We start from the raw sequence: 26361 nt of genomic DNA, 5'->3' as shown, positions 1-26361 counted from the left end.
TTTGGACCATAGTGACACTTTTCAGCAAATCACATGGACCATTTGTGCAGTTTACTTGAAACAACCCAAATTTTACAAAGAAAATTTTTCATTTTAATTAATCAAACACATTTGCATAAATTACGGAATCCCAACACAATTGTTTTCAAATCCACATTCATAAAAATCTTATTTGTAAAACATCAGAGTGTTCCCAAGCCATATTAGTGAAAGAGAGAGAGATATAGTGCACGCCGCGCCATCACGCCTTGCCTTTGTCCTTGGGCTCATATGTACCTGAAACAAATCAACAACCTGTAAGTGAAATGCTTAGTGAGTCCCCCAGAGCATATTCCACACGTAAACCACATAACACATATCAAATTAGCCATAAGCTACATGTAACACATAAGCCAGGCATTCAACAAATGAGGAAACCCTAAAAACCCTCCCGGGTCTTACACCGAATGTAACGGGAACCCCCACGTGGTATTTATCCGTCATGGGAACCCCCCACATGGTCTTCCTGCCTTAGGAACCCCCGCAAGGTCTTTCTGCCTTGGGAACCCCCACAAGGTCTTCCTACCAAACAAGACATGCTATTATATCGCATATTCAATCAATAAACTGCATCTCATAAAATGGGTCGGCCTTGGTGCCTTAGACCCATTGATATGGTGAGAAGACCCACCTTTGGAATGCTAGACTGGTATGATGAAGTTAGATATATCACATGCTGCATCTTCTAAACTACATATAACCAGCAAGTGATTCACTTAACACCATCCCATAAATTTCCTCGTAGTCAACCCTGGACAAAGTCAAAGTCAAGGTCAACAGTCAATGTTGACCTCAACTCGTCGAGTGGAACCTGCCATTCGTCAAGTTTCTGGTATCACTCACCGACTCACCCGAGAGACTCGTCGAGTTCCTGATGTTTACGATCGTAAGCTTCCAACCAAACACCCTTGACCGTAAACCCTTGTTCGTGAACCTTCGACCGTAAACCCTTGGCCGTGAATAAGAAAACCCTCTCGACTCGCCGAGTTCTCACGTATTCGGTCCTCTCCAGTGGGATTTAAGGCTTCAAACTTCAAATCCATAATCTCCTAGTGAAGATGTCACGTAAAGTTGCAAACTTTATGTGCATGCAAGGCCTCATATGACCAAAACACCAAAACTAACCTTCAAACAAGGTTTTCATGCATGGAAAGGGGATAAGCTTAATAAAAGGTGCAACTTTATGATAATTGGGACGTAAGGAGGTCCAGATCTCGAATCATATTGTAATGCCCGTAGATTTGGGCTAGTCAATTTAGAGATAATAGGGGTCGAAAACGACTTTTCGACAAAAAATTATTTAGAATAAATAATCTTAACCAAGTTGTAGAATATGCCTCAAGGATTCCATACATATAAAAAACGCGACATCCAAGATATAATGAAGAAGTTATGGCTCGTTGAAGTTTTTCGGCAAAACCGTCACGACACCGGGAGACGTAAATAGTGAATTTACGATAGAGGACTTTTTAGCCTTAGTGATATAAACAAACGTTGTAGTATACGTTAAACCGAGAACATACAAAAAAAAAAGAACGCCCAAATCTGACTTCGTATGAGGAAGTTATGAATTTTCTAAGATTTGGCATAACAGTGCACGACTCGAAACTCAAATTTTAGTTCGAGCGGATTTCGGCCTACACGACCTAAATGAGAGTTACAGATCTCATTAATAGGAACTCAACGATAAAAAGACAGACGAAAACGGAGTCCGTATGTAGAAGTTATGAATTTTACGCAAACACTTAACAATATAATCTCCTCCTACTGTTAAATTTAAGATCGGTTAGGAATTAGCCGACAGAGTCTAAATGAAAGTTGTAGATCTTGTTTTTACCTACGCGTGGATATAAACAACGTCAAAAACGGAGCTCGTATGCGAAAGTTACGGTGCTTAGAAGTCGGCTGGATGTTGTGCGAAATCGGGTGACGTGGCTGAATATGGGCCAAGGCTTTCTCCCTAAGGCAAGCCACCAGAAAGTGACATGTGTCATGGACTCGATGAGTAGGTCCTCCTACTCGACGAGTAGATCTGTTTTCCAACCTATAAATAGAGGTGTCGGGTTCCCTCATTCTTCACACCATTAGAACCTCTTTTCTCTCTCTCTCTCTCTAAACTTTCTCTCTAGCCCCCAAAACCCCCTTAAGCCTAGGTAAACCCCCTATCACCCGAAGGAAGCCCCGAGAAAAGATCCTTTTGGCTCGGGATTGCTGTCACACCCCTAAACCGAATTGGCGGAAACATTCGGGGGTGGAGGACGTCATGTACAGTATCATAACAATGCATAATAGTAAAAACAAGCAACCACATCCATTGCATTAATAGAATAGTTAAATACATGTGTGTTCTTTTTTAAGGTTTAAATGACACCATAAATGTACAATCAAAATACAGACGAGTCTTGGATCCACTTTGTCCTTCAAAAGCTGCATGGGTGTACCCGTCTTACTGGTTCCCTAAGAATACAAGTTATTTTGAAAGAGAGTATCAACATAAAATGTTGGTGAGTTCATAAGTATTTAGTGTCATTTAGTAGTTAAATACCTCGAAATGTTTGTATTGAAACCTTGAAAAGTTTATAAAGTTTTCCAAGAAAATCCTATATTTCCTGCTTATAAAATAATGTAGCCTTCAACTCGAGGCCCGACTGTTCTACATGTTTGTTTTTGTATGAAAATGTAATGTTTACATATGTACTTGTAATAGTAGGGAAAATATAGTAATACTTCGTTACTATGCAAAAGTATGTTTCCTCCCAACTATTTCTATCATCTACTAGGAAAATAGTGTGTTCTACCTTAGCAGTGACACTGCTGACTATGAAATGATAAAAATGAAGACTCAAGGTCGCATTAAATGTACCATACTCCTTGGTGAGTCTTATTGCCTTTAATTTCTATTTGGTTAATTAAAGGTTTAGATGTGAATTAGTTTGTAACCATGTCGATTGACGACTGAATACCCGACGACCTTCTGGCGTCATGAAATAGTGAGGTGACATTTTGTCACCCCTTGGCCTTACCGGCTGGGACTGTAGCTAACAGTCGGGGTGTGGGAATTTCTGTCCCGTATAGATCTATACACACGATGCCCGCTCTCCCTCTAGGAGAATCTAGTTACAATGTGATACAACAATGTATTGTTGTATCATGAAATAGTATTTCACATTCTAGTTATCGTATCCCAGTGTTTGTATAGTAAGTTATAGCGTATTAATGTTCTCGCTGTACTAGTGTATAGTATGTTCTCTTGTATAGTATAGGGTATGTTATCTTAGTTTCTCATCATAGTATGTTCTTTCTGTTTCTCATAATAGTAAATTTGTATCGACTCATAAGTGAACTGACTCTTGTATGTTTCATTGTACTAGTAATAGTGAGTAGTAATCTCTTAAATTATACCTATTATAGTTTACTAGTAATGTTGTTTAAATGCCTACTTGCGTATTGAACTGAAATAAAAGCTTTTATATCTATATACATATACATAATATATAACTAAGGTTCAAACGACACTCGGACAAACAACCGAATACTCTAAGTCCACAACCAAACAAGAAATAGGAAATAGAGCGAGTTATCAGTCCTAAGTCCTTTCAAACTTACTTATATAACTATATCTATATAGACATGATTTTTGACAATATACGTAAAAGAGTTTGAATAAGTAGTTTTAGTTTGAAAAGAATTTGAAATAGATGTTTGATAACATAGTTTGAAAGTGTAAGAAGATCTATCTATTTGTTCTAGTTATTAATCACATGTGATTGATATAATAACTACAATGTTTCAACTTGTATCCCCCCATAAAAGCATTTAAAATCATTTAAAAGGTAGATTCAGGGGTATGAACTCGCCTGTAGTGAGTGGTTCTGACGTGTTGTTGGAAGAGGATTGCAGAGTGTCAGGTGTAACCTCGAGCACACAATGATCCTAACAGACACATATAGGCATGTATGTGTATGAATTTAGTGTATAGACGACTAAATAAGAAGGGTAACACCCTTATTGGCTAGGAAAATCTAAGATTTATGGGATATAATCACATATAATTGCATAACTAGGGTATATGGCCACCCTATAGAGTTTACGGTCAAAGAGGTATGACCATTGGAGTTCACGGTCCAATTGTTCACGGTCTTAGGTGTTTACGGTCCAATGACCTTACGATCATGGAGTTCACGGTCTAAGGAGACTCAACTTCAAACTCATCAAATCTTGCACAAATGATGGTTTTCAAGGGCTTCATTCAAAGGCATCATATTCCAGGGACCATGCTTAGCCTTAGGAAGGGTAAAGGCTATAAGAACACCCTTTATAAGGATTTACGGTCTATGAAGATTCATAGAACCGTAAACTCTTTTGTTCATGCAAAGAGTGATGATCGTAAGTCCAAAATGAAGGATTGTAACTAGATAGATGTAAAGGAGGATGATACTTACAGTTTTGAAGGCAAGGAAGGTGTTTTCGGTCCAAAACACAACCGTGTTCTTGAGAATCTTTGATGATCTAGATAAAAGATGAAATCCTTGGATGAATCAAGAGTGAAACATGGATCTAGGAAGGATCTAACACACAAAGAAGGAATCACTTACTTGTTCTTGAAGATTTGGAAGCAAAAGCTTATGCTTTTTGAGAGAGAATCGGTTCTAAGGCTTGAAAGAAGGAAAAAAATGGCTGATGATCACCCTCCATATATATAGGGATGGGTTTACGGTCACCATGACTGTAAACTCATTGGTCTTGACCGTAAACTCCCTTTTTGAGAAGGTTTACGGTTGTAGACAGTTAAGAACTTAAGTTGCTATTTCCAATCTCTTATTCCTTTGATGTACTAGGGTTAGAACACTCAAAACATGTTCCAAACAGTGATAACTGGAAGCAAAATGATTCTAACACTGATAGGTTTAATTGATTAAACAAGCTTGGAAATTTCAGGTTGTCACAATTGCTGCTCCGGCGAAGCCCAGTTTTCGAGAAAACTTGTTGTAAGTGAGCTACGCCTAACCTATCTTTAGTATATTTTATGTTTCAATATAGTAATGTTATTGGGAACTTATAATGAGTATTTGGGCTATTATTATGAGTTATATAAATGTAGTTATAATATCTTTTTAACTACTCATGGTATAGGGAATATGGTTTGGAGGGCCGCTTGGGTTGTTGGATTCAGAAGTGCTATATGCCAAAATGATCCTGCCCTCCGGTGTTCCATGTTTGGCCCCTGTCTGTACATAGTGGGTGAATAGTATTGTTTAACGCTTATATAATAGTAATAATAGCTAGACTATTAATTAGTCTCGTCAAACATTAGACTAAACTCTAGTAGTAATGATACTAGGTTTTGTCCGAGGGAAATTATTTTAACAGTAACGAAGTGTTGTCCGAGTGCCGAGTCACCACCTTATCAGGTGAGTGCATAGTTACTTTCATCTTACACATAGATATGAAGTATTTTATATAAATTATGTGCTGTGTGTGTGCATATTATCTGTATACTTGCTATCTATGCGGGATGAACGATTTTATACATGTTTTAAATGATTTAAATTGTATATGTATTTTATATCTACGAAAATGTTGGGTAAAACATGGATAGATGAAATAGTTGATGTGATAAAATAATGAGAGGCCTCAATGTTTAAGATGATCTAGCCATCTAGTGGAGTATAGATGACGATCACGGACTATTCTAGACAGTCCAGTGGAACACTAGTAGGCTCGTAACTTGTAGGTGTTTTAGAACTACGTATTCACTAAGTATTTTTGAACTAAGTGTTCACGATATGTTTTTGGATAACACAAGACACTAAAGAATCATATGCATCTCTCTGACTTGTACTAAAGAAGAATTGGAGTTCAGGCACTCACAAACAATAAAATCTCGATAACTTAAGTATCGGATGGCCTTAAATACTCCATTTGATCCACTAATGATCTCGATCGTTGATGCCTAAACAACCAATGGGAATATGATTAGGCCAAAGTGAAGGAAATAACAACATACCTTACTCTTTTTACCAATATATAGACAACATACTTTATTTTTCTATCATAATAACAATGTACTTATATTTTTACCAATAACAATGTGTTTAGTATTTACATTGTGTTATTACATGTAATTATGGGACCCATTTAGTATATGTAAGAGAGAAACTTACCAATCTCGATAGCACTTGAAGCACAAAGAATGGATGCAATCTGGCAACACAACTCTACTATTTGTTTCCATGCAGATTTTGCATTCACTTTCTCTTTCTACATCAGCATCCGAGAGTTTTCCCTTATCAAAAGCTTCTTTTCATGAATATCTTTTTTGAGTATATTTCTTTTTGTTTCCTCTCTTCCAAATCTGTTATCCCACTTTCGAGTTGCAATATTGAAGGAAATATAACACCTCTTAATGTAAAAATGCACAATTTTTTTAACATAATGAGCACTTGTAAATCATTCATTTTTCAGAACCTGAGATAGAAACGAAAATGATTAGTTTTGATGCCGAGTTAATTATTGTCCCCACCTACCACCTCCTGGATAAAGGAAAAGGAAATTTTGATGGTGTTGATGAAAGCTGATGTAGTATTAGTTTGGAACAGGAAATTTTGATGATGTCATAATCAAAGTGAGAAGTAGGAGATGGGGAAAATAAAAAGGGGCTAGTATGGTTGTTGGAGAATGAAAAGGGCACAAATTCTGCAGCCATACGATTCAATTTTGATAGCATTTTAGCTAAATCACACATTTCTCTTTTAAACCCTCTTATTCTTGTTCCTGATCCCTGATGATTGACGGCATCGACAACCATCTGATGCTGATGATGATTATTTGGGACACCGTTAGTATCCCAGACTACCATTTCTAATAAGAATAATATGTTCTACATATTCCTCTGCTCACATGAAATTAGGGGAAAACATCAAAAGCAAATTATCAAAAACTTGAAATTGAATGAAAATAAGATTGTGGAAGAAAGAAAAGGGGAAAAAAGAAAAAATTTATAATAGTCCACTTAACTTACCCGCAGTTTGTCCTTGTGATCTTGTAGCATATAAATTTCAGGTTGCACATGCTTCAACTACACCCTAGGTTTAGAAGGAAATACAGAAAAGTAAGCACCTTAAAGTTTTGACCTTTATAGCCAAATAAAAAAATTGGTAACCATCAATTAATAATTAAAAGGAATATTAAACCTGATCATCATAAACATACTTGATTTCTGAAGATGGGGTTTTTGTTTCTCTTCCTTACTCGCCGCCATCTGATAATATGAAACTAGTTGTCACTTGTAGATTTCTGGCCCTAATTATAGTCTAACTAAAATGCATTCAGAAGAAATCAAAATGGAAACTTGAATAGAACAGAGGTGCTTATTTTGTTATTGATGTCTTCCAAACATAAATAAAGCTTAAGTAAAGCCAAAGGTAAGGCCTAAGCATAGTTCCACCAGCTGTAAATTAAGAAAATAAATATTAATAAAGCTTTGAAACCTTCAATTGAGTTATTCACCCATAAAAACCTTTTCATAGTGTTTTGCACCCAAACACTAATTGAATTGTACTTACATGGTACTGGTTAAGAAGATGGATCAGCTTTCTGACAAGACTTCAAACGAAAGTAATGCGAAAACCAAGTCACCAACCATAGTCATTAATAATTCCTCATCGTCTCTTCTTCAATCGACAGACCATATAGTAAAATACAAAATTTTAGTGTTATTTAATATTTTCTAATACATGTAAAAATATTTCATATCGTGTTTAGTACTTTATAAAGAAAAGGAGCCATCCCTCCATATCTTCTCTCCATAATCATAATTGAAGAAAGAAAAAAAATACATACTTTCTCACCGATTCGAATTGAAAAAGAAAAAGATCGAGTAAACTATTGTCATTGTTTTTTGTGAAACACGAATTTAAGTCGTCACTTTTCAATATATTCAGAGAAGATACACAAAACGAAAAAGTCATTTTTGACTGAATGAACCGAACATGCGAATGTGCGATGTACATTTAAGATCCAAAAACAATTCGTTCTCATTACCGATATATACACTAGAACTCCACTGAATTTAAACAAATCCCAAAATATTCATATATTAAAATCACCACATCGAACTTACAGTTTCTGTGCTTGAGTTTCTTTTCTCTGGTTCTTGATTACGCGACGACAAAGCAGATGGCTACAGTATCGCTGATACTCTTCTTCTTCAGCAGTCAAATAGAAGATGACACAAATGGAGACAGGCGTAGACAGGACTTCGAGAGAGGTACCTGAATCCCCGATTGATGCGAGGTTGAGAGAGGCGACGGACGCGAGAGGCGCAGATACAAGTTTAGGGTTTCTTTGTCAAACTTAAATACCTCGTGAACAAAGGTTTTTAAGGGGTCGATATATCTTTATCTGCATCAATTGGAATTCGATCGTCTTCATCGCGTTGAGGATCTCACAGGCTTGGTTGGATGAATTTCGGAACTTCAAAGATAACACAGATGTCGAAATTGAGATATATGAAAGAAATACGTGGTCGGAGGTAACTTGGGACTGCTCGCCAACTGTTGCTCCTTTATCAATCGTCTAGTCAAATTGTATTGGAGGAGGAGGGCGACAAGGTGGCCACGAAAACGGATAAGATGGAAAGGAAAAAAGAGAAGAGCCGGGACGCTTTTATGAAAAGGAAAACTTTAGTGGAAGAAGAAGAAAGAGAAAAAAGTTTTCTGTTCCTCAAGATTTTAATAATTAATAGTATATATAACGGTCAATAATAAAAAACTTAAGTTATTAGTTTTTTATTTGAAAAAGTTTATGGAAATCGATACAACAAAACTATAAAAAAAAAAAAAACAAAAAACAAAGATATAGCATGAGGACTATGATTATCCAGATATTTAATGAATGTCAATTATTTAAACTGTAAAAAACAGATTAGTCTAAAATACATGTAATATTATAATATTATAATTTAATTTTGTTAAAATCTGTATATTTAGTAAATTAGAAAAGAAAAATAACGTTTAACAAAATAAAATTAAATTCCAAAAAAGAAGAAATAAAAACAACTGTCTAGTATCCATAGAAACAGCAAAATCGTCCTACAAACCACCCATCCCCCTCTCTCTCTCTCTCTCTCTCTCTCTCTCTCTCTCTCTCTCATACATTGCAATCATCGCGACCCATTGCGACGATGACGGGGAGGCAGGAAATGACAACGAGGCAAAAACGACGGCAGGGGGATCATCATCTCCGTTGAGGAATACCACCACCATCGGCCACCGATTTCCTCAATACACATGCAAAATCAAGCTTCAAGATGATGCCGTGTTCTTTCAGATCTGAAGGTAAGTCTTCAATTTCCTTACTAATTTAAACCGATCATAAGTTTCTTGGGTTTTTCATATCTGAATTGTAGTATTTTTCATTATTTGGTTTTCAATCTTTGAACATCGTAGTAACCGATTATTATTTTGAAAAAAAAAAAACATATTCAAAGATCTCATACACGTTCTTGGTTACAGATTTGATTTGATGATGATAAAATTTTTATTTGGTATGAAAATCAAAGTTCTTGGTTGAGAGCAATAGCCCGTCTAGCTCAGTTGGTAGAGCGCAAGGCTCTTAACCTTGTGGTCGTGGGTTCGAGCCCCACGGTGGGCGTCTTTTTTTATCAAAATAGTTTCAGTCGTTTTCTTTCGTAAAAGAATGTTTTTACTTTATAGAGAAAAGTTAATATAAAACAAAAGCCCGTCTAGCTCAGTTGGTAGAGCGCAAGGCTCTTAACCTTGTGGTCGTGGGTTCGAGCCCCACGGTGGGCGTTTGATTTTTTATCAAAAAATCACACTTTTATAAAAGTTAATTTCTTTCGTAAAAGCATTTTTTACTTTTACTGGAAAAGTTAATTCGAGATCAAAGGCCCGTCTAGCTCAGTTGGTAGAGCGCAAGGCTCTTAACCTTGTGGTCGTGGGTTCGAGCCCCACGGTGGGCGTCTTTTTTTATCAAAATAGTTTCAGTCGTTTTCTTTCGTAAAAGAATGTTTTTACTTTATAGAGAAAAGTTAATATAAAACAAAAGCCCGTCTAGCTCAGTTGGTAGAGCGCAAGGCTCTTAACCTTGTGGTCGTGGGTTCGAGCCCCACGGTGGGCGCTTTAAAGTAGATTTTTTTTCGTGAGAATGAGAAAAGAAGAATGTTCGAAAGATATGTTTTTTGTGGCAAAATACATTGACTATCATTTTTGTGATCTCAATTATCAAATTTCATGTTTATGACTTTCATATTGTTATCATCTCAAATTGTCGATTTTCCATGTATTTTTTCTATATTTCATTTTTTTTTTCTCGGCGTCAAATCAAACCGATTTTGATGGTTCTCAATCTCAACCTTCCAAGGGGTCCTCACAAACCGACCATGTTGTCAAAATATTGTCGTGGTGTGCATTTTTATATACATATCTTAATACAAATATGTAAAGTCGTGGATGAGACGTTGATTTGTTTAGGAAAATGTCAAGATTTATTTTTTACAAACACCGGTAGACATTATATGTGTAGAAGCTTATCCATAGCCCTTACTACTATACTAATACTGCTACTAACGATTATGAAAGTGTCAAACTATAAGACAAAGACCGCGTAGGAAAAATCTTAGGCATTGAAGAAGACCAAGACTACTTTGATTAAGATAATGAATACGACGAAGCAGTATAAGACAAAGACCGCGTAGGAAAAATCTTAGGCATTGAAGAAGACCAAGACTACTTTGATTAAGATAACGAATACGACGAAGTAGTATAAGACAAAGACTGCGTAGGAAAAATCTTAGGCATTGAAGAAGACCAAGACTACTTTGATTAAGATAACGAATACGACGAAGCAGTATAAGACAAAGACCGCGTAGGAAAAATCTTAGGCATTGAAGAAGACCAAGACTACTTTGATTAAGATAACGAATACGACGAAGCAGTATAAGACAAAGACCGCGTAGGAAAAATCTTAGGCATTGAAGAAGACCAAGACTACTTTGATTAAGATAACGAATACGACGAAGCAGTATAAGACAAAGACCGCGTAGGAAAAATCTTAGGCATTGAAGAAGACCAAGACTACTTTGATTAAGATAACGAATACGACGAAGCAGTATAAGACAAAGACCGCGTAGGAAAAATCTTAGGCATTGAAGAAGACTAAGACTACTTTGATTAAGATAACGAATACGACGAAGCAGACAATACAACCGATTAAATAACACGAAGAGCATTGCAAATTTGAAGAAAGTAATTTCAAACTTCTTTTCTTGTATCCTTTGAGTAAACGTAGTTGTAATAATTTAATTTTTGAAAAACATATATAAATAATTCGGGTTTTTTTTAGTTAAACAATTCATATCCGCTATATGGCGTCACTTTAGAACGAGTTTAGTCCATGTGGCATCATGGTAGTGATTTTAGGCTCATGCACGGGCCCATGACTGTTTTACGCAATTCATTTTAGCGATGAAGAAGCCCAATGCTAGTTATATCCGGTGCCGTGTCTTAGTTTGTATTCCGTTCTCTCCAACTAATCTTTTTAAATAATCCAACTAATCTTTCACGGCAGGACTGATTGTTTTAAAAGTTGCTACAGGCAAAATTACCAAATATGAGAAATCGTGTATGGATAATCAACACAAATATGAGAAATCGTGTATGGATAATCAACACGTGTTCATACCATTTGTATTTGAACTTCTTAATAGAGTACAACGGATTATGCATTGCAATGGTATATCCTCTAGTTCTATGAATATAGTTTTTAAAAGATTGAGCTTTGCTATACAAAAAGGCTTAGCAGGGCAGCTTGTTACCCGTTTGCCATCTCGCTTGTTGTACGATGATAATTAAATTTATCGTCATTTAAAGACAAGTATTTTTATAAAAATATTTCAATTGCAATATATATATATATATATATATATATATATATATATATATATATATATATATATCCTCCTTAATAAATGAAGGTTTTTTTGCCACATGTCAATTTCTCATTAATTTTGACACTTGTCATTTGTGTTATTTTTGAAATAAATATTATCCACTTGTCAATTTTTGGTTTGTTCCAATTTTTAAAATTAAAGTCATATACTTATATATGTAAAGTATTAAATATGATATATATGATATATTAAATTGCAATAAATATGTATCTTCCTTAATTTAAAGTTATACATTAAAAAATATTTTTTGTTTACACTTTAATGTTTATTATTTTTTTTAAATTAACCCATGTAATACACGGGTTTCACACCTAGTATGCTTAATAAAAACCTCTCTTAAACGCCACGTGTCCATCTTATAAACAAGCAAGATGCCACGTGTCATTTTCTCCACCTATTTACCCGATTTTTTCCCGCCCATTCGATTAATTTCAATTACATTCAATACCAAATCTTAATCCCTACAATTTAGCAGCCGATTTTGGGCAGTTTCGGTTTGGTCATCTCTATCCCTATCTCCATTTACTGCTTTTTATGGGCGCTGCCTTTTCCTCCGCAACCACCATCGGCTATTTCCTCTCCCTTTCTCTAAACCTCCAGGTTTCTATCTTTCTCAACCCAAAGATCTCAGCAGTCGCAACTTCATTTTCACCTTTTTTGCAGGTTTACACAAGGAGTAAAGGTTCGTCCGGATATTTAACTCCTACATGAACTGATTGGATGCAAGTTTGTTTATTTTTTCTAAGTGAATGGTCATATGGAATCCAATTAAAGCTTTCGATTTTGGTATCAGTGAATGGTTAGAGAGAGTCTGATTGAGATGATTGAAGTGCGTTTTATTTGTTATAATTTTTTTTTCTACTTTTTCATTCAAAGTAGATGTGTTTTACATAATCATGTTCCATTCTTATCGATTTTCTTGATTCTGTATTCCTATTGCTTTGATCAATACATTTGGGTCTATGGAATTTCAAGATTTTGGGTTTGCGATTTTTACTGTTCTTTTAATGATGTATAGGTCGGTGTGTGAATTCCCTGAATCGATTGTCAAGTATGCATCGTATTTGAAAGAACTTGACTGGGAAAGATGTATGTTAAAGGACCGTATCAGAATTTGATTCTTAAAGAATGTACTGAACACTAGCTTAAAGGCTATGAAGTAGATTTGGGCTATATAGCCATGATTCAACACATACATCCAATTTGTTGTATATCCATGCATCTACATGTGCATCTTGCAATCAATTGTCGTATATCCATACTGATTTCTATGCCCTAATTTAATGGATCGCAATTTACCCTAGCTAAGGGTAGCATAAGCCTGTAAAGTGTAAATTTGACGCTCATGCTTTACTGTTATCAGTCAATTACCTAAGGTTCTGTAATGTATAATGTATTAAGGTCCCATTATATCTTTATCAGTGTCATCGATCTATTCTCGAGTGTTTTAGGGGTTAATTTGAATTTGGTTGACATTATAAATCCGGTCAGATTCTTGAGACTGCTTTCAAGAAGGAAATAGTTAGGCCTGTCATAAGGGAGCAATATGTTGAAAAGGTTAGTCACTGATTCAAACATTCTTTCTCCTTTCACTCAACTTACTACTTACAAAAACAACTTTGAATTTCACATAACTATACTTGTATACAGAGGGTTAACATTCGAGTTAAGATTGAAGAAGAAGAAAAAGAAAACTTTAATAGCTACAACAAGAGTGAGTAACATTAAGTCATTAACATTTATATATTTTCGTGTTTACAGTTAATATTCATTCTTAATTGCTAATTTTATATTTTTGTATTACTTTAGGGAAGAGGAGCTTCAATTACAAAAAAAAAAAAAAAAACGGAAAATCAAAGCTAATCCATGGCTATCTTTTTCTGAAGATATTGAAACGAGGAAGAAAGAAGAATAAGATGAGGCGGATAGTAAGCATATGTTTAGTTTATTTTTCATTATTTTAAGTTCATTTAATCAAATACTTCTCTTTTTAACACTCATTAACTTAAATTAATGTTCTTATGTATATACAGAAAAACAACAATCAAATACGTTTGGTTGTAGAGAAACTACCTTTTTGCATGATAGTTTTGATTGAAAACTCTCAAATAATAAAATAAAAAAATTTATAAATCTTATATTTTTTGCTGATTAATTGTCACCATCATAGTGTGAAGCATACTCCTTTAGTGAGAGGGAGGCAGAGGAGCAAGCTGAACGTGAAAAGGTAATTTAATATTATAAAACTTTATCTTATATTTTAGAGAAAATGACAAAAATAGCCAATTACACTAATTGCATTACAAAAATAGCCAAAAAAAATCGAGATTACATAATTAGCCACCCATTTCGCAGATGAGAAGGTCCCATCTGCGAAATGGGCTTCTCATCTGCGAAAGTACAAGTGCTTAAAGCACAGTTGTGCTTTAGGCACTTGTACTTTCACAGATGAGAAGCCCATTTCGCAGATGGGACCTTCTCATCTGTGAAATGGGTGATTTTTAGGTATAAAAACGTTTTTTTTTTTTTTTTTCATTTTTCACCATTCTCTACACAAAAACTCTCTCTAACTTTGGGCTTCTCTCGGAATTTTGGCTAGTTTTTGAAGAAAATGGAGGATTATGTCAACAATCCCGCAAATATGGTTAGATTTTAACTCTTTTAATGTTTAAAGTTATTTTTTTTTTATCAATTGTTGTATTATTTAGTGTTAAAAAAGGGTAATTTTGTTGTGTTTGATAGTTTTAGTATATTTTTAGTATACTTGAAGTTTAAATGCAAGTAGAGACAAGTAGAGACTGCGTAGATAATGTTTACAATTTGTTATTTTTGTAGTTTTTTTAGTTGTTGTATAACCTGAAATCTTGTAAATTTTTATCCTATAATTGTTTATATAAACTGCAAAATAGTCGTTTGTATATATATTTGTCGTATAAGTATAACATTTGTATAAGTTGAAAATTTGTCGTATATATATTGTTAGAAATTGTTTTTATTTGTCGTATAAGTTGAAAAATTTGTATAAAGTAGTCGTATAACTTGCAAAATTGTTAGTTTGGTTGTCGTTTTATTTTTAAATTTTTTTGTTTATATGGTTATATAATGTTAGTTTTAATTAGAAAGATAAAAATTGTTTATATATTTGTCGTTTAAGTTGAAAATTTGTTTAAGTTGAAAATATGTTTAAGTTGAAAATATTTATATAATTATGTATGATATTGTTTTCTATCGTAAATATATTTGTGTATGTTATTGTTTTTTATCGGAAATATATATATTAGTAATTAAGAAAGTATTTGCAGTTCGTAATCATATATTTAAAAAAAAATATATTTTTTAGTTATCTAATTTGTTTTTGTGTTTTTTTTTGCAGCATGATTTTAGTTTAATGAATACGAAAGCCTTTGCGAACCTAAAAGGCTCTGGCGGTAACATATGGGAAGTCTTTGAAGTTTTAGATGATGCCCGACGTGCTATTTTCAGAAATACCGTCTTTGGCTATTTTATTGATGTCCCTCGTTTACAAGGGGACGTTTTATTGTTTCATAAAATGTTCCTTCATCAGATCCGGTCGGACCCTGTTTTATCTCCAGATGGAATAAAACGTTTATATTTTCGAGTAGGCAATACCAAAATGGTTTATGGGCCGGAAGAGTTTTGTTTGATTACCGACTTCAATTTTGGGGAGTATCCAAAAAACATTGGGAGAAAAGGGTCGGAAAAATTAATAAGCAATAAAAAAAGATGTTTACTGCGTGAACGGCTATTTCCGGACCATACTAATAGTTCGGTGAAAATCGGCGACCTGAAAAGTTTAATTTTAAATCAAACATTCCTAGCACTTGACGACCTTGATGCAGTTAGAGTATGTTTGATATACATTTTGTGTGAAGGTTTTTTGGGCAAAGAAGTTAACGATCGGGTGCCACAAGATTGGTTTTATTTGGCTGAGAATTTGGATATCTGGAATAGGTATATTTTCTTTACGTTAAAAGTTCTATTTTATTAAAGTTATAATTTATATAATAATCAATTTTGTTTTTTTTGTTTTGTTAGCTTCGCTTGGGGTAGCTATCTATGGGATTTTACTTATGTTGACCTTGAGGATACGTGGAATAAGATACATCATTATTTATCACTTCCTGAGCGTGGTCAAACTTTAAAGTATTCCGTCTCAGGATTTACGGCTCCAATTAGGGTATAAAAATTTTCTTATATTTAAATTGTTTTATTGTTATATTTTTTTATTTTAATTTTAACTTTTATTACTGTAATTGTACAAAATTGTAGATATGGATATATGAGATGATTCCGGCTGTTCGTGCATGTGGATTTGCATTGAGAAAAAATAAAGACTTGCCTCGGATGAAAAGATGGAGCGGAACAAAAAAATTGAAATGGGTTGACGTGAACAAGATTTGGTCAAAGATGCAGGTTTAAAAATATTTCGTTTATTATTAATAAAGTTGATTATTATAGTTTTATATGCATTTTTAATATGTTTAATTTTTTAGGAGGGGCTACCACCAAGACAAAACATGTTATCGGGTGATGGTGAGATGACATCTTTTTATTATATGTCATTTCAAGAGTATGTATATGGTGAAGGGAAAGCAGTTCCATCCCCAGTACGGGACCATTTTAGGAGACAAGACGAATCTTCGTCTAGTATGTCGTCAAGTGGTCGCTCTCATGGTAGAGGTCGGGGCAGTGGGAAACACAAGCTAGACGAGGTGTTGAAACGGCTACATGCACTGGAGCAGCATGTGTTTATGAACCGACAACCTACAGAGGTTTTTGTTGAAGAAGTGAATAATGATCAATTTTGGAACGACATTATTTTTGAGGAACCGACAGTGTCACAAAGAAATTATGATGAACAGGTTAGTTACACGCTACATTATTTATTAAATTTTATTAACATATATGAATACCTGTGTTCATATTTTATATTTGAAAATATAGGTTGTGCAAGATGAAGTGATAAATAAAAACAATACAACTCAAAATGTTTTTGGTGATACTCAAGACGACAAGGTTGTTATAGATGTTACCTTTACGATTTTAATAATTACTTTTTAATAAAATGTATTTTGTTATTAAGTAAAAAGTTATATTTTTAATGTAGGTGTTGGAGGAGAGTACTCAGTATGCGGGGAACAAATTTGATGATGATGTGTGTGATGTAAACGATTATAGTGAAGTTAAAGAGGTTATTATATAGTTACATTAATATTAATATTTTGTTTATTTAGATATTATTGCTTATTAAATTATGTGTATTTCGTTATTAAGTATAAAGTATTATCTTTAATGTAGGAGTGGGAGGAGAGGAATGACAATGCAAGGAACAAATTTGATGATGATGTGCCGGATGAAGACGAACTAATAATAATGGGAAATGTAGATTATTTTCATGATGGTGATGATGACAAAGAAGTTACACCCGATAAACCTAGGAGTCGAAAACCATCACAATTTTTATGCACTCCTTACACCGAGGTATTCGTTTTATTTATAAACTGATGATTTTATGTTTATGTGAATTATCTGAAAGATATACATTTAAACATTTGAATATTGTTTTTAGTTGCACACGACACCGAAATAAAAAAGAAGAACAAAAAAGAAGGTTGGTATGAAATCAACAAGCCCCGTTCCTCCTCCAGTTTTTGGTGTTGCTCATGACTTCTCCATGTTGCGCCTGCAACCTTACGTAGCAGGCGGTGAGGATGTCATCCAAAATTATGTATTGCATTCATACGATGTGCAGCATCGTTTGTTTAATTTCATGTTAGATAGAGATTTTTGGAGCTCATTGTTTGGGCATACACACGACGGATGGTTGGAGTCAGCGGTAAATAAATTGTTAATTAATTCTTTTAAAAGTTAATTGTTTTTTAGTCAATAACAAAAGTATCATGTGCGCAGCATATAACCATTTGGTACCGACTTTTGATGGAGAGACGGTTTGAGAGCGACCGACATACAATAATGCCTCCAAATTTTTTTGTTTCTCATGCTTTGGAAGAAGGACAGGACTGGAGGGCGTTTATGGCTGGTATTGCTACATACCCCAACTTCATGGTTGCTTGGTGGGATGTTGATACGGTAAACTTAATAGTTTATATTGAAAATAATATCGTTTTTTTGTTATGTTTTTGTATTGTGATGTAAATAAACATAATTTTATTTTCTGATCCTTATACAGGTCTTATTGCCGATTCATTCATCCCCTAATCATTGGCTATTTGGGGAACTACGATTAGCGTCAATGGAAGTGCATATTTATGACAGTCTTGGTAGAGGTGCTTATGAAAAATTCCAATCCGAAGGAATCTTTTCCAAATTTTAACATCGGGTGGCAAATTATTTGGACAAGATTAAGTATTGGGCGCGGAGGAACATCCCAAGGATTCCATTGAATATGCAATTCATTTATGAAGAAAACGTTCCCCAACAAAGTAGTCATTTGGGAGATTGCGGTGTTTTTCTTTGTATGTTTATGGAGCAATTGGTTTCAGGTCAACCAATACGTGTTCTTATTGACCCAAAGAACGCAGCTTTAGAGTTCCGTCTCCGGATGGCAAAAATTATTTGGGGGTCTAGTCTTGCTCCTCTGTAGTTGGATTATATAAATGTATATACAAATTAATGTTGGATTTCATTATTAGTTTATCTTTAGAGTTTACTCAACGGATGACAAAAAATATAACGTTACGACAATTACAACAATTTAATGACCTACTAATTACTTATCAATAAATTCAACATAAGAACGACCACAACATTTGTTTTAACGTTACAAATACAACAATTTATTGACCTAACAACTTCAAAACCATAAAAACAATATTGAAAAGCTTACAACTTGTAAACAAGAACTGCCAAGAACAACACCCAACTACAAACCAACGCTATCTTTAACTTCTTATTTTCTGATTGAAAGAGCTTATTAGAGTTAGCTACTTTAGCTATTACCATAGAAGATTGGTCCTTCTCTTCATCAACCCAACTGATAAACCCGCATTTTGGTCCCTGTTAAATTTAATATCCACAGTAAGAAAATAAATTTGTGTGATGTAAACACGAGGGTTTAAATTTGAATGACGGTAAGAACATGATACCAAATACGGGCAAACGTAGAACAATCTTCCTGGGTTTTTAGCTGTACCCGAAATCCTAACGATACGTTCTCCTCCACAATTGCAGTATGCCATTAGCCTTCTTATTCTTTTAAATCGGAGTTACTTTCTCAGTTAAATTTTTTCATAATGAGTGACACCCATTTATAGAATAAATCATATTACGGACAATTCTTTTTGACTATGAAATGAACTGGTTTGACTATGAATTCAAAAAGTTCAACTATGGAATGCAGACAAGTACATTCTGTAGTATTGTTATGTCGGTCAGTGAAATTTGACTATGAAATGAACTGGTTTGACTATGAATTCAAAAAGGTCAACTATGAAATGCAGACAAGTACATTCTGTAGTATTGTCATGTCGGTCAGTGAAATTTGACTATGAAATGAACTGGTTTGACTATGAATTCAAAATGTTCAACTACGAATTTAAAAGGTTAAACTATGAATTTTGATCAGTAGAGATACAATATCTTCTATTTATAATTCCATTTGTGTGATCATTGTAGAGCACAATTATCGGTATTGAAAATGAGTAGTCACAGCCAAAGAACCTTTTCTCAACTACCAATTTTCTTGCATAACCTTCAAAGAACAAATCCTAATACCTTCACAGCCATTAAGAAAACCGATAACAACCGCTTTCAGTTCTGTTTTGTGGCTTTAGGTTGCGTGGTATAACATACTTCTTTTATTGAGTTATACAATATTTCATGGTAATGTATGTCGATTAGTTCTTACATAACACTAATATGTGTTCGTTTTTATGTAGATTCGTACCTTCCTTAGGTGCATGATACCGCTGATATATGTGGGTTATTTACCCCTTCTTGGGAGCTTTCTGACAACAATGTACTTCGCAGTGGCTTTAGATGGAAATCATGAGCCACTACTCTTAGCACTTGGTTTGGGAACCTTACAGTGTGAAGAATCATGGAGATGGTTCATGATGAGGTTAAGAGATTGTTTAGGTGAGGACACAGAGGTTGGTTTCATAAGCAACATGTGTGATAACATAGACTTTGGTGTTGACAGTGCCTACCCGGATTCCTATCATGGATATTGTCCTAAAGATATAGCTCGAAAGATACATGAGTCTATCGGACATAACAATACGAAAGTCGAATCGTTGTTTTGGAAGTCATGCAATGCATATAGCGTTGATGATTTTTACTTGTGTTTCGAAAGGTTGCAAAGTACATGTAGGCAACCACCTTTCTGCACCTTGCTTATGAGTCCAATTTACTGGCTTGACGATATACCGATTTCAAAATGGACAAGAGCATTTTTCCCAAAAATACGTTACAATGTTAAATCGATTGACGTCCCTGAAATTTTGCAAATTATATCCTCACGTGATTTTCCTATAACAATGATAATTGAGTTAACCACCACGTCGATAAAATCAAAGTATGCTGAACGGGCCGAACTGGCTGGTAAGGGAGATTGTTATATTTTGTTTTTTTTATTATGCTGCTATTTTTATTAAAATATCAAATTTTACAGGGAGGTTGTCTGGTGGGTTGACCCCTTACGTTGAGAGTAAGGTTCAAAAAAGTCTCAACAAGTCTTACAATTGTAATGCAAAACGTTTGTATGGGGATACATTTGAAGTCCATGACACTTTTTCCACCAGCAACGTACAACTTGAACGAAGGGTATGTAGTTGTGGTAAATGGCAAAAAAACGGTATACCATGTGGCCACGCTATAGCATGTCTAAGAACCCGTACATCTGAGTCCATTCAGAGAATGGTTGAATACAAGCTCACTAATTATGTGTATCGAGTTGCATATGGATCTGAGTTGGTGAATGGTATACCATCATATGAGCATTGGGAAATACCAAATGAAACGGTGGTCCTGTTACCTCCCTCAATGTAGTAGTTATTCATGTAGCACATTTATGTTTTATGTAGTATTATGTATTAGTTTTTTATGTACTCCGTTTTTATTTTACTGCTGTGTTACGTATTAGTTATCCATGTACCCAGTTTATTTTTTATGTCGTATTATGTGTTAGTTATTTATGTACCCCGGTTTTATTTTATTGCTTTCTAAATATTGGCTATTGAGGGAACAACATACATTAAAAGAAATGGACGTTTATTAAATACTAACGACTAGACACATACAACAACAAGCAACTTAAATAACGAAAAACAATTAACTTAACCAACATGCATATTAAAAATAAGGGACATTCTTTAAAACATTCCATGCATCTAAGTGGGTAAACTCGCTACCATCGTATTGAAAGCGGTATAGTTCCAAAGCCACCTGCCGTAGAATGTCTTCATCCGTATTTGCATGTTCGTTATCCAACTCGTTATAAATACGTTGAAATTGTTTCACCTTCATTTTCATATCCAGAAACTTCGCTTTGACATCTCTTCTTCTTCGATATTGAGTGCGGTTCATTAAATGGTGAAACAAATGACAGACACGAGACCAAAATGATCCAGCACGAACTTGTGGGGGACCCGGTGGAAAATCCACCTCTACAGTTGTAATCCAAGCTTGAACCAAAGCGACCTCCTCTGCGTTCCTCCATATACGTGGTGAGTCCATAATTGCAAGGAGGGAAGTAATAGAATACAATTACAACGGATATTGAAATCTATTTATAACGACTCCTTACTTTCCTGGTGCAATGAGTTGTCAACTCAAACAACAATGTATTGTGTTGTCATTCAACCGGGGATGAATTGTCAACTCGAACAGTGATCTGTTGTGTTATAAGTATAGTACACTGCATTCGTCAGTTAATTTTGACTATGAATTGCAGACATATTAGAAGTTTGGACTGCGATTTTGTGTAGAAACTACTATAAATTGACCCTAAGTTACATGCAAAACGTTATTAAATTAACCAATATAGTTGTTCAAATATTGTTTTTTAGATTCTACCCTCTTTGTTTCAATCCAAATGACTTCTATATCATGGAGCAATGAAGAGTTCTTGGTTCTTACACATGCTTATATTCATGTGTACGAGACAAGCAAGTTGAATGATCCAATGTTTTGGAGCCGTCTAACAAATATTTTCAATGCTGAAAACCGAATGGCTACAAGAAACGATCGTGACGAACTAGACATCTTAGCAAGATGGTATGAAATGAAAACCGAAGTTCTATTATTCAACGATCTTTATACCAAAATTGACGACACCCGTTTAAATGCTACCGAGGATGTCATCTTGGAAGCTGCTAAGGAGGAATACAAGTCATTAAGTAACGGGTTGGAATTCCAGTTTGAAGCCCCTTGGAATATTTTGAAATATATCCCGTTTGTTTAAAATCTATTTTAGTTTATTATTTGAGTACTAGGTTATTTTCATGTACTAGGTTATTTTCATGTATTTCTTATGTAGTTCGTATGTATTTCGTTTGTTTAAAATCTATTTTAGTTTATTATGTGAGTACTAGGTTATTTTCATGTATTTCGTATGTAATTCGTATGTATTTCATATGTTTAAAATATATTTTAGTTTAGTATGTGAGAAACTCGTATGATTAAGTTGAGTTAATATATTTTAGTTTATTATGTGAGAAACTCGTATGATTAACTTGAGTTAATAAATGGCCATTGCATTAGTTATCAAAATATATTAGAATACATTAGTAACAAGATTCCATGAACCATTAAAACATCACAACAATTACATGAAAAAAACGACATAATACGATCAAAGCATTAACGTAAAACACAAGTCCATGGCTTATTCTTAACACAAATTAGAGCGGTCTACTTGAAATACTGTTTATCTCTAACAACCTTCCAAACTTCCTCATATTCGAAGTCTCTGCCTTCATGCTCAAAGATGTAAAACTCTGTAACAACTTCCAAGAACTCTTCTTCGTCACGACAACGAACATTGTTACGTTTCGCATAACTACATGCTCGATTGAACCATGTCACTTCCTCCTTTACATCCGTCCACTTAGTAACAACATCTGATTTTTCTCTTTTTTGCCCTTCTCCCATCTCATGGTTAAACAAAGATGTGATGCGACTCCATTCATCACCAATTAGGCAATGCGGGGGAGCAAGTAACGGTTCACCATCCTTAACACTTAGCCAGCACCGTGTTAGAACTAACACCTCGTTTGTCGTCCATGGCCTTTCAGAATTGGAACCAGGTACTTCATTCGAAGAACTTGCTGCATTCGACGACATTTCTAATAATGGGAATTCGTTTCGTTTAGGTGATTTGGGTGTTTGGTTTATAGATCTTAAACATCTATTTATATAAATAAATAGACTATGAAATAATACTTTGACTACGAAATGGTTATATTTGGACTACGAATTTCAGCTTTATGCAGTGTTTTGTCATGTCAAACTGTCATTTATCTCTTGTCACTTAAGGGACCCACTGGAATGTGCAGGTTACTACAGTGACTTGTCATTACTGTCTAGTCATTTCAAAGTTGGACTTCTCATTACTGTCTAGTATGTATAAATACCACTTATTGCTCCAGTTTAATACAACATCGATTTTATTATGAGTTCCTCACACAAATTCGAAATTTGCTCATGCAACGAAGTAGATTGTTACTACTGTGATTCGGTAGACCCTTTTTTTACACCCTCTTCAGCCGGGTCATATATGTCACATGAAAATTTTGAAGAATTAAAGAAGGCTGAAGCACAACAAGAAGAGGACAAAGAGTCATCCCGACTTCTCACTCAACTTGCTAATGATATAGGTTCGGAATGCAAACAAGCTGAAGAATGGATTGACCTCAATAAAAACAAAATCAAAGAGCATAAAGATTGGATAAAAAAGAGTAAGAAGGCAATCAAAACGACTGAAAAACGGCTTGCTGAGAAGGATGAGCAGTTGATACACATTATGGTAAAAAAGGATCGTTTCGAAGACAAAATGAGAATTAGGGATGACTATATAACAATGGAGAAAGAGAAGTACCTGTTGCAGTTCCCTGAGTTTAAAAATTAGTTATAAAGTTGTTGTAATATTATCATGAAACAGATTAGGTTGCCAAAGGATCGTTTGTTGTTTTTTTTTTTAAATAACATGTTGTAACTGTTAAAATAAATCTGCAAACTATATTTTATAATATAAAGGCTTCATTCATTGTTATAATCAACAAACTTAACTAAAATATGAAAGCATAGCAATGTCTTGTAAGAGTTAATAAAAATATTACAATACATAATAAGCTAACAACTCGTCATTACTCTTAATTTCAAGGTTGTTTTATATCAAAATCAGCGTTATGGGTTTGTGAGCAACCCGCTGAACCACCAATATTATATGCCATTTCTGCAGTAGAAATTATGTGACCTGCTCTGCTACCAGACGCCCTTCCAGTACAATTATTTCTCGTGTGTCCTAGTTGACCACATGTAGAACACTCTTTTATAATTGGACCCTCGCCTTGGGATGGAATGCGGTCTGTGTTTCTTGGCCTGCCTGGCTGACGTTTATCCATTATAGGTGGCTTAACAATCATTAAATCATCGGGGATCTCCCATTCGGATGGCTTCGGCAGAGGGTTTATTGATTCCTCATATGTTTTCCTCAGTGTTTCGGTAAAGTAAGCATTTAATGCAAACCTCGAGCAGTCTTGGTAATTGTTCACTGTTAAACATCTTATGACATGACCACAAGGTATCCCATCAAGTTGCCAACGCCTACATGTACATGTCATATGTTGAAAATCAACAATCACATTTTGTGCCCCCTTTTTGACCTCGCATTTCGTATTTGAGATCATGCGAACATCCCATTTGGTAAATTTTTTCTTGTTTTCTTTTACAACTTCATCCGCCCAAGGGGTAAGTGTTGTTGTTGCTTCCGCTAAAAAAATAGCCAAAATGAAGAAGTTAAAATCAATAACATCGAAACTAATAAAACATTAATATTACAAATTTACGTAATACCTGCAAAGTTACGTCTTTGAAACCACCATTGTTGCATTGTAGCACGAAAAAAATCAATCAACATAAGTATTGGCACCTTACGTGCGTGTCTAGATAATGCATTTATAGACTCCGCACTGTTGGACGACATAAGATTGTATCGGTTCCCTTTAAAATGTGCCCTTGACCAGGTTTCTGGATTTATACTTTTTAAGTACTCCCATACTGGTTCTTTTGTCTTTTTCATAACATCCATGGCAGCATCAAAAGCATCAACTGTGTACGCCCTACACGCCTCCCAAAAAATTCCTTTAACCGTCTTACTCTTGCCGAATCTAGATACTATGTTGAAATACAAATGGACACCACATATTCCATGATGAGCGTGAGGAAAAATGTTGGCAACGGATGTTGCTATAGATGGAGACCTATCAGATATAATTGTAAGCTCCTGCATATTTCCTATGCAATCACGTAGTTTTTGAAAAAACCATGTCCAAGAATCAGTACACTCATTTTTGCATATACCATATGCAACCGGTAATATTTGATTTTGTCCGTCCTTAGTAACTGCAAGTAGCATGGTACCTTTGAACTCGCCCTTTAGGTGAGCTCCATCTACTACTAGGGTCGGCTTACAAAAATTGACAAAAGCTCGTACCTACAATACATTGTATATCTATTCAAATACACCAAAATAAATATTAAAAAAAAATTAGGACATGATAATACTAACCGAGCAACCGAGTGCGACGTACAAAAACTCAAACTGATCATCAGCATCTATTTTAATATGTGTGACAGTACCCGGATTATGTTTGGCCAAGTTGTGACAATACGCCGGAAGTTTGGTAAAAGAATCATCTTTCGTACCCCTTAACGACAACAATGCATATTGCTTCGCACGCCATGCCTGATGGTATGAGATATTGATATTCAATTGAGCATTCATATCATTAACAATTTCTTTTCCCCGATAAACTCTACTATAGTCTTCAGCAAAAACATCAGCAACATATTCACCCAAAACATATTTGTTTGCTTGTCGATGATTAGGTTGCAACAATGTTGAAGAACATGTGTGTACATCAACAAATTTATTCACTTGGAAAAGTCCATCAGTATTTTTAATTGCTTTTGCTCTTAGTAACCAAGAACAATTTTTCGAAACACACACAACTTCATACCTTGATTTGGTGGATCTACTTGTCCTCGTCTGGAAACCTTCTAGAAGACATTTTTTTACCAATACACCGCTTTAAAAGTTCTTTGTTTTTAAATATACTCTCACATTGAATCTTTTGAAGATTAATGTC

At 34.7% G+C, this 26361-nt stretch overlaps 1 protein-coding gene, 1 long non-coding RNA gene and 4 other non-coding genes across 7 annotated transcripts; all 6 read left to right on the top strand.

Moving 5' to 3' along the window:
• Positions 1–9159: 9159 nt before the first annotated feature.
• On the top strand, positions 9160–14237 carry LOC145075034 (uncharacterized). 2 transcript variants are annotated; one of them, XR_013692263.1, is made up of 5 exons: positions 9160–9377; positions 13029–13567; positions 13661–13724; positions 13820–13938; positions 14181–14237. It is a non-coding gene; the product is annotated as an uncharacterized LOC145075034 (long non-coding RNA). The 2 variants fall into 2 exon arrangements; XR_013692262.1 differs by having other exon boundaries at positions 13820–14229.
• Positions 9621–9693, top strand: TRNAK-CUU (transfer RNA lysine (anticodon CUU)). Its single transcript has one exon. It is a non-coding gene; the product is annotated as a tRNA-Lys (tRNA).
• Positions 9779–9851, top strand: TRNAK-CUU (transfer RNA lysine (anticodon CUU)). The gene has a single exon. It is a non-coding gene; the product is annotated as a tRNA-Lys (tRNA).
• On the top strand, positions 9949–10021 carry TRNAK-CUU (transfer RNA lysine (anticodon CUU)). The gene has a single exon. It is a non-coding gene; the product is annotated as a tRNA-Lys (tRNA).
• Positions 10107–10179, top strand: TRNAK-CUU (transfer RNA lysine (anticodon CUU)). Its single transcript has one exon. It is a non-coding gene; the product is annotated as a tRNA-Lys (tRNA).
• A 301-nt stretch (positions 14238–14538) lies between the features above and the next one.
• LOC145075033 (uncharacterized) lies at positions 14539–18745 on the top strand. Its single transcript, XM_079021325.1, has 10 exons — positions 14539–14654; positions 15384–16208; positions 16301–16444; positions 16525–16893; positions 16976–17047; positions 17139–17222; positions 17330–17512; positions 17601–17867; positions 17942–18121; positions 18222–18745. The coding sequence occupies exons 3-8, from the start codon at positions 16316–16318 to the stop codon at positions 17619–17621; spliced, it is 858 nt and encodes a 285-aa protein (XP_078877451.1). The 5' UTR covers positions 14539–14654; positions 15384–16208; positions 16301–16315; the 3' UTR covers positions 17622–17867; positions 17942–18121; positions 18222–18745.
• Positions 18746–26361: the final 7616 nt, after the last annotated feature.

The sequence above is a fragment of the Lactuca serriola genome, chromosome 9 (genome assembly GCF_051521515.1).
Source record: "Lactuca serriola cultivar US96UC23 chromosome 9, Lser_US96UC23_V15, whole genome shotgun sequence".
NCBI lineage: Eukaryota > Viridiplantae > Streptophyta > Magnoliopsida > Asterales > Asteraceae > Lactuca > Lactuca serriola.
This window is presented reverse-complemented; position numbering and strand designations above follow the sequence as displayed.

Excerpts from the sequence above, each read along its gene's own strand:
- LOC145075033 (XM_079021325.1), top strand. The coding sequence starts at position 16,316 with ATGATTCCGGCTGTTCGTGCATGTGGATTTGCATTGAGAAAAAATAAA. Across the intron at positions 17,048-17,138 it reads GTGATACTCAAGACGACAAG|GTGTTGGAGGAGAGTACTCA; the intron begins GTTGTTATAGAT and ends TTTTTAATGTAG. Across the intron at positions 17,223-17,329 it reads ATTATAGTGAAGTTAAAGAG|GAGTGGGAGGAGAGGAATGA; the intron begins GTTATTATATAG and ends TCTTTAATGTAG.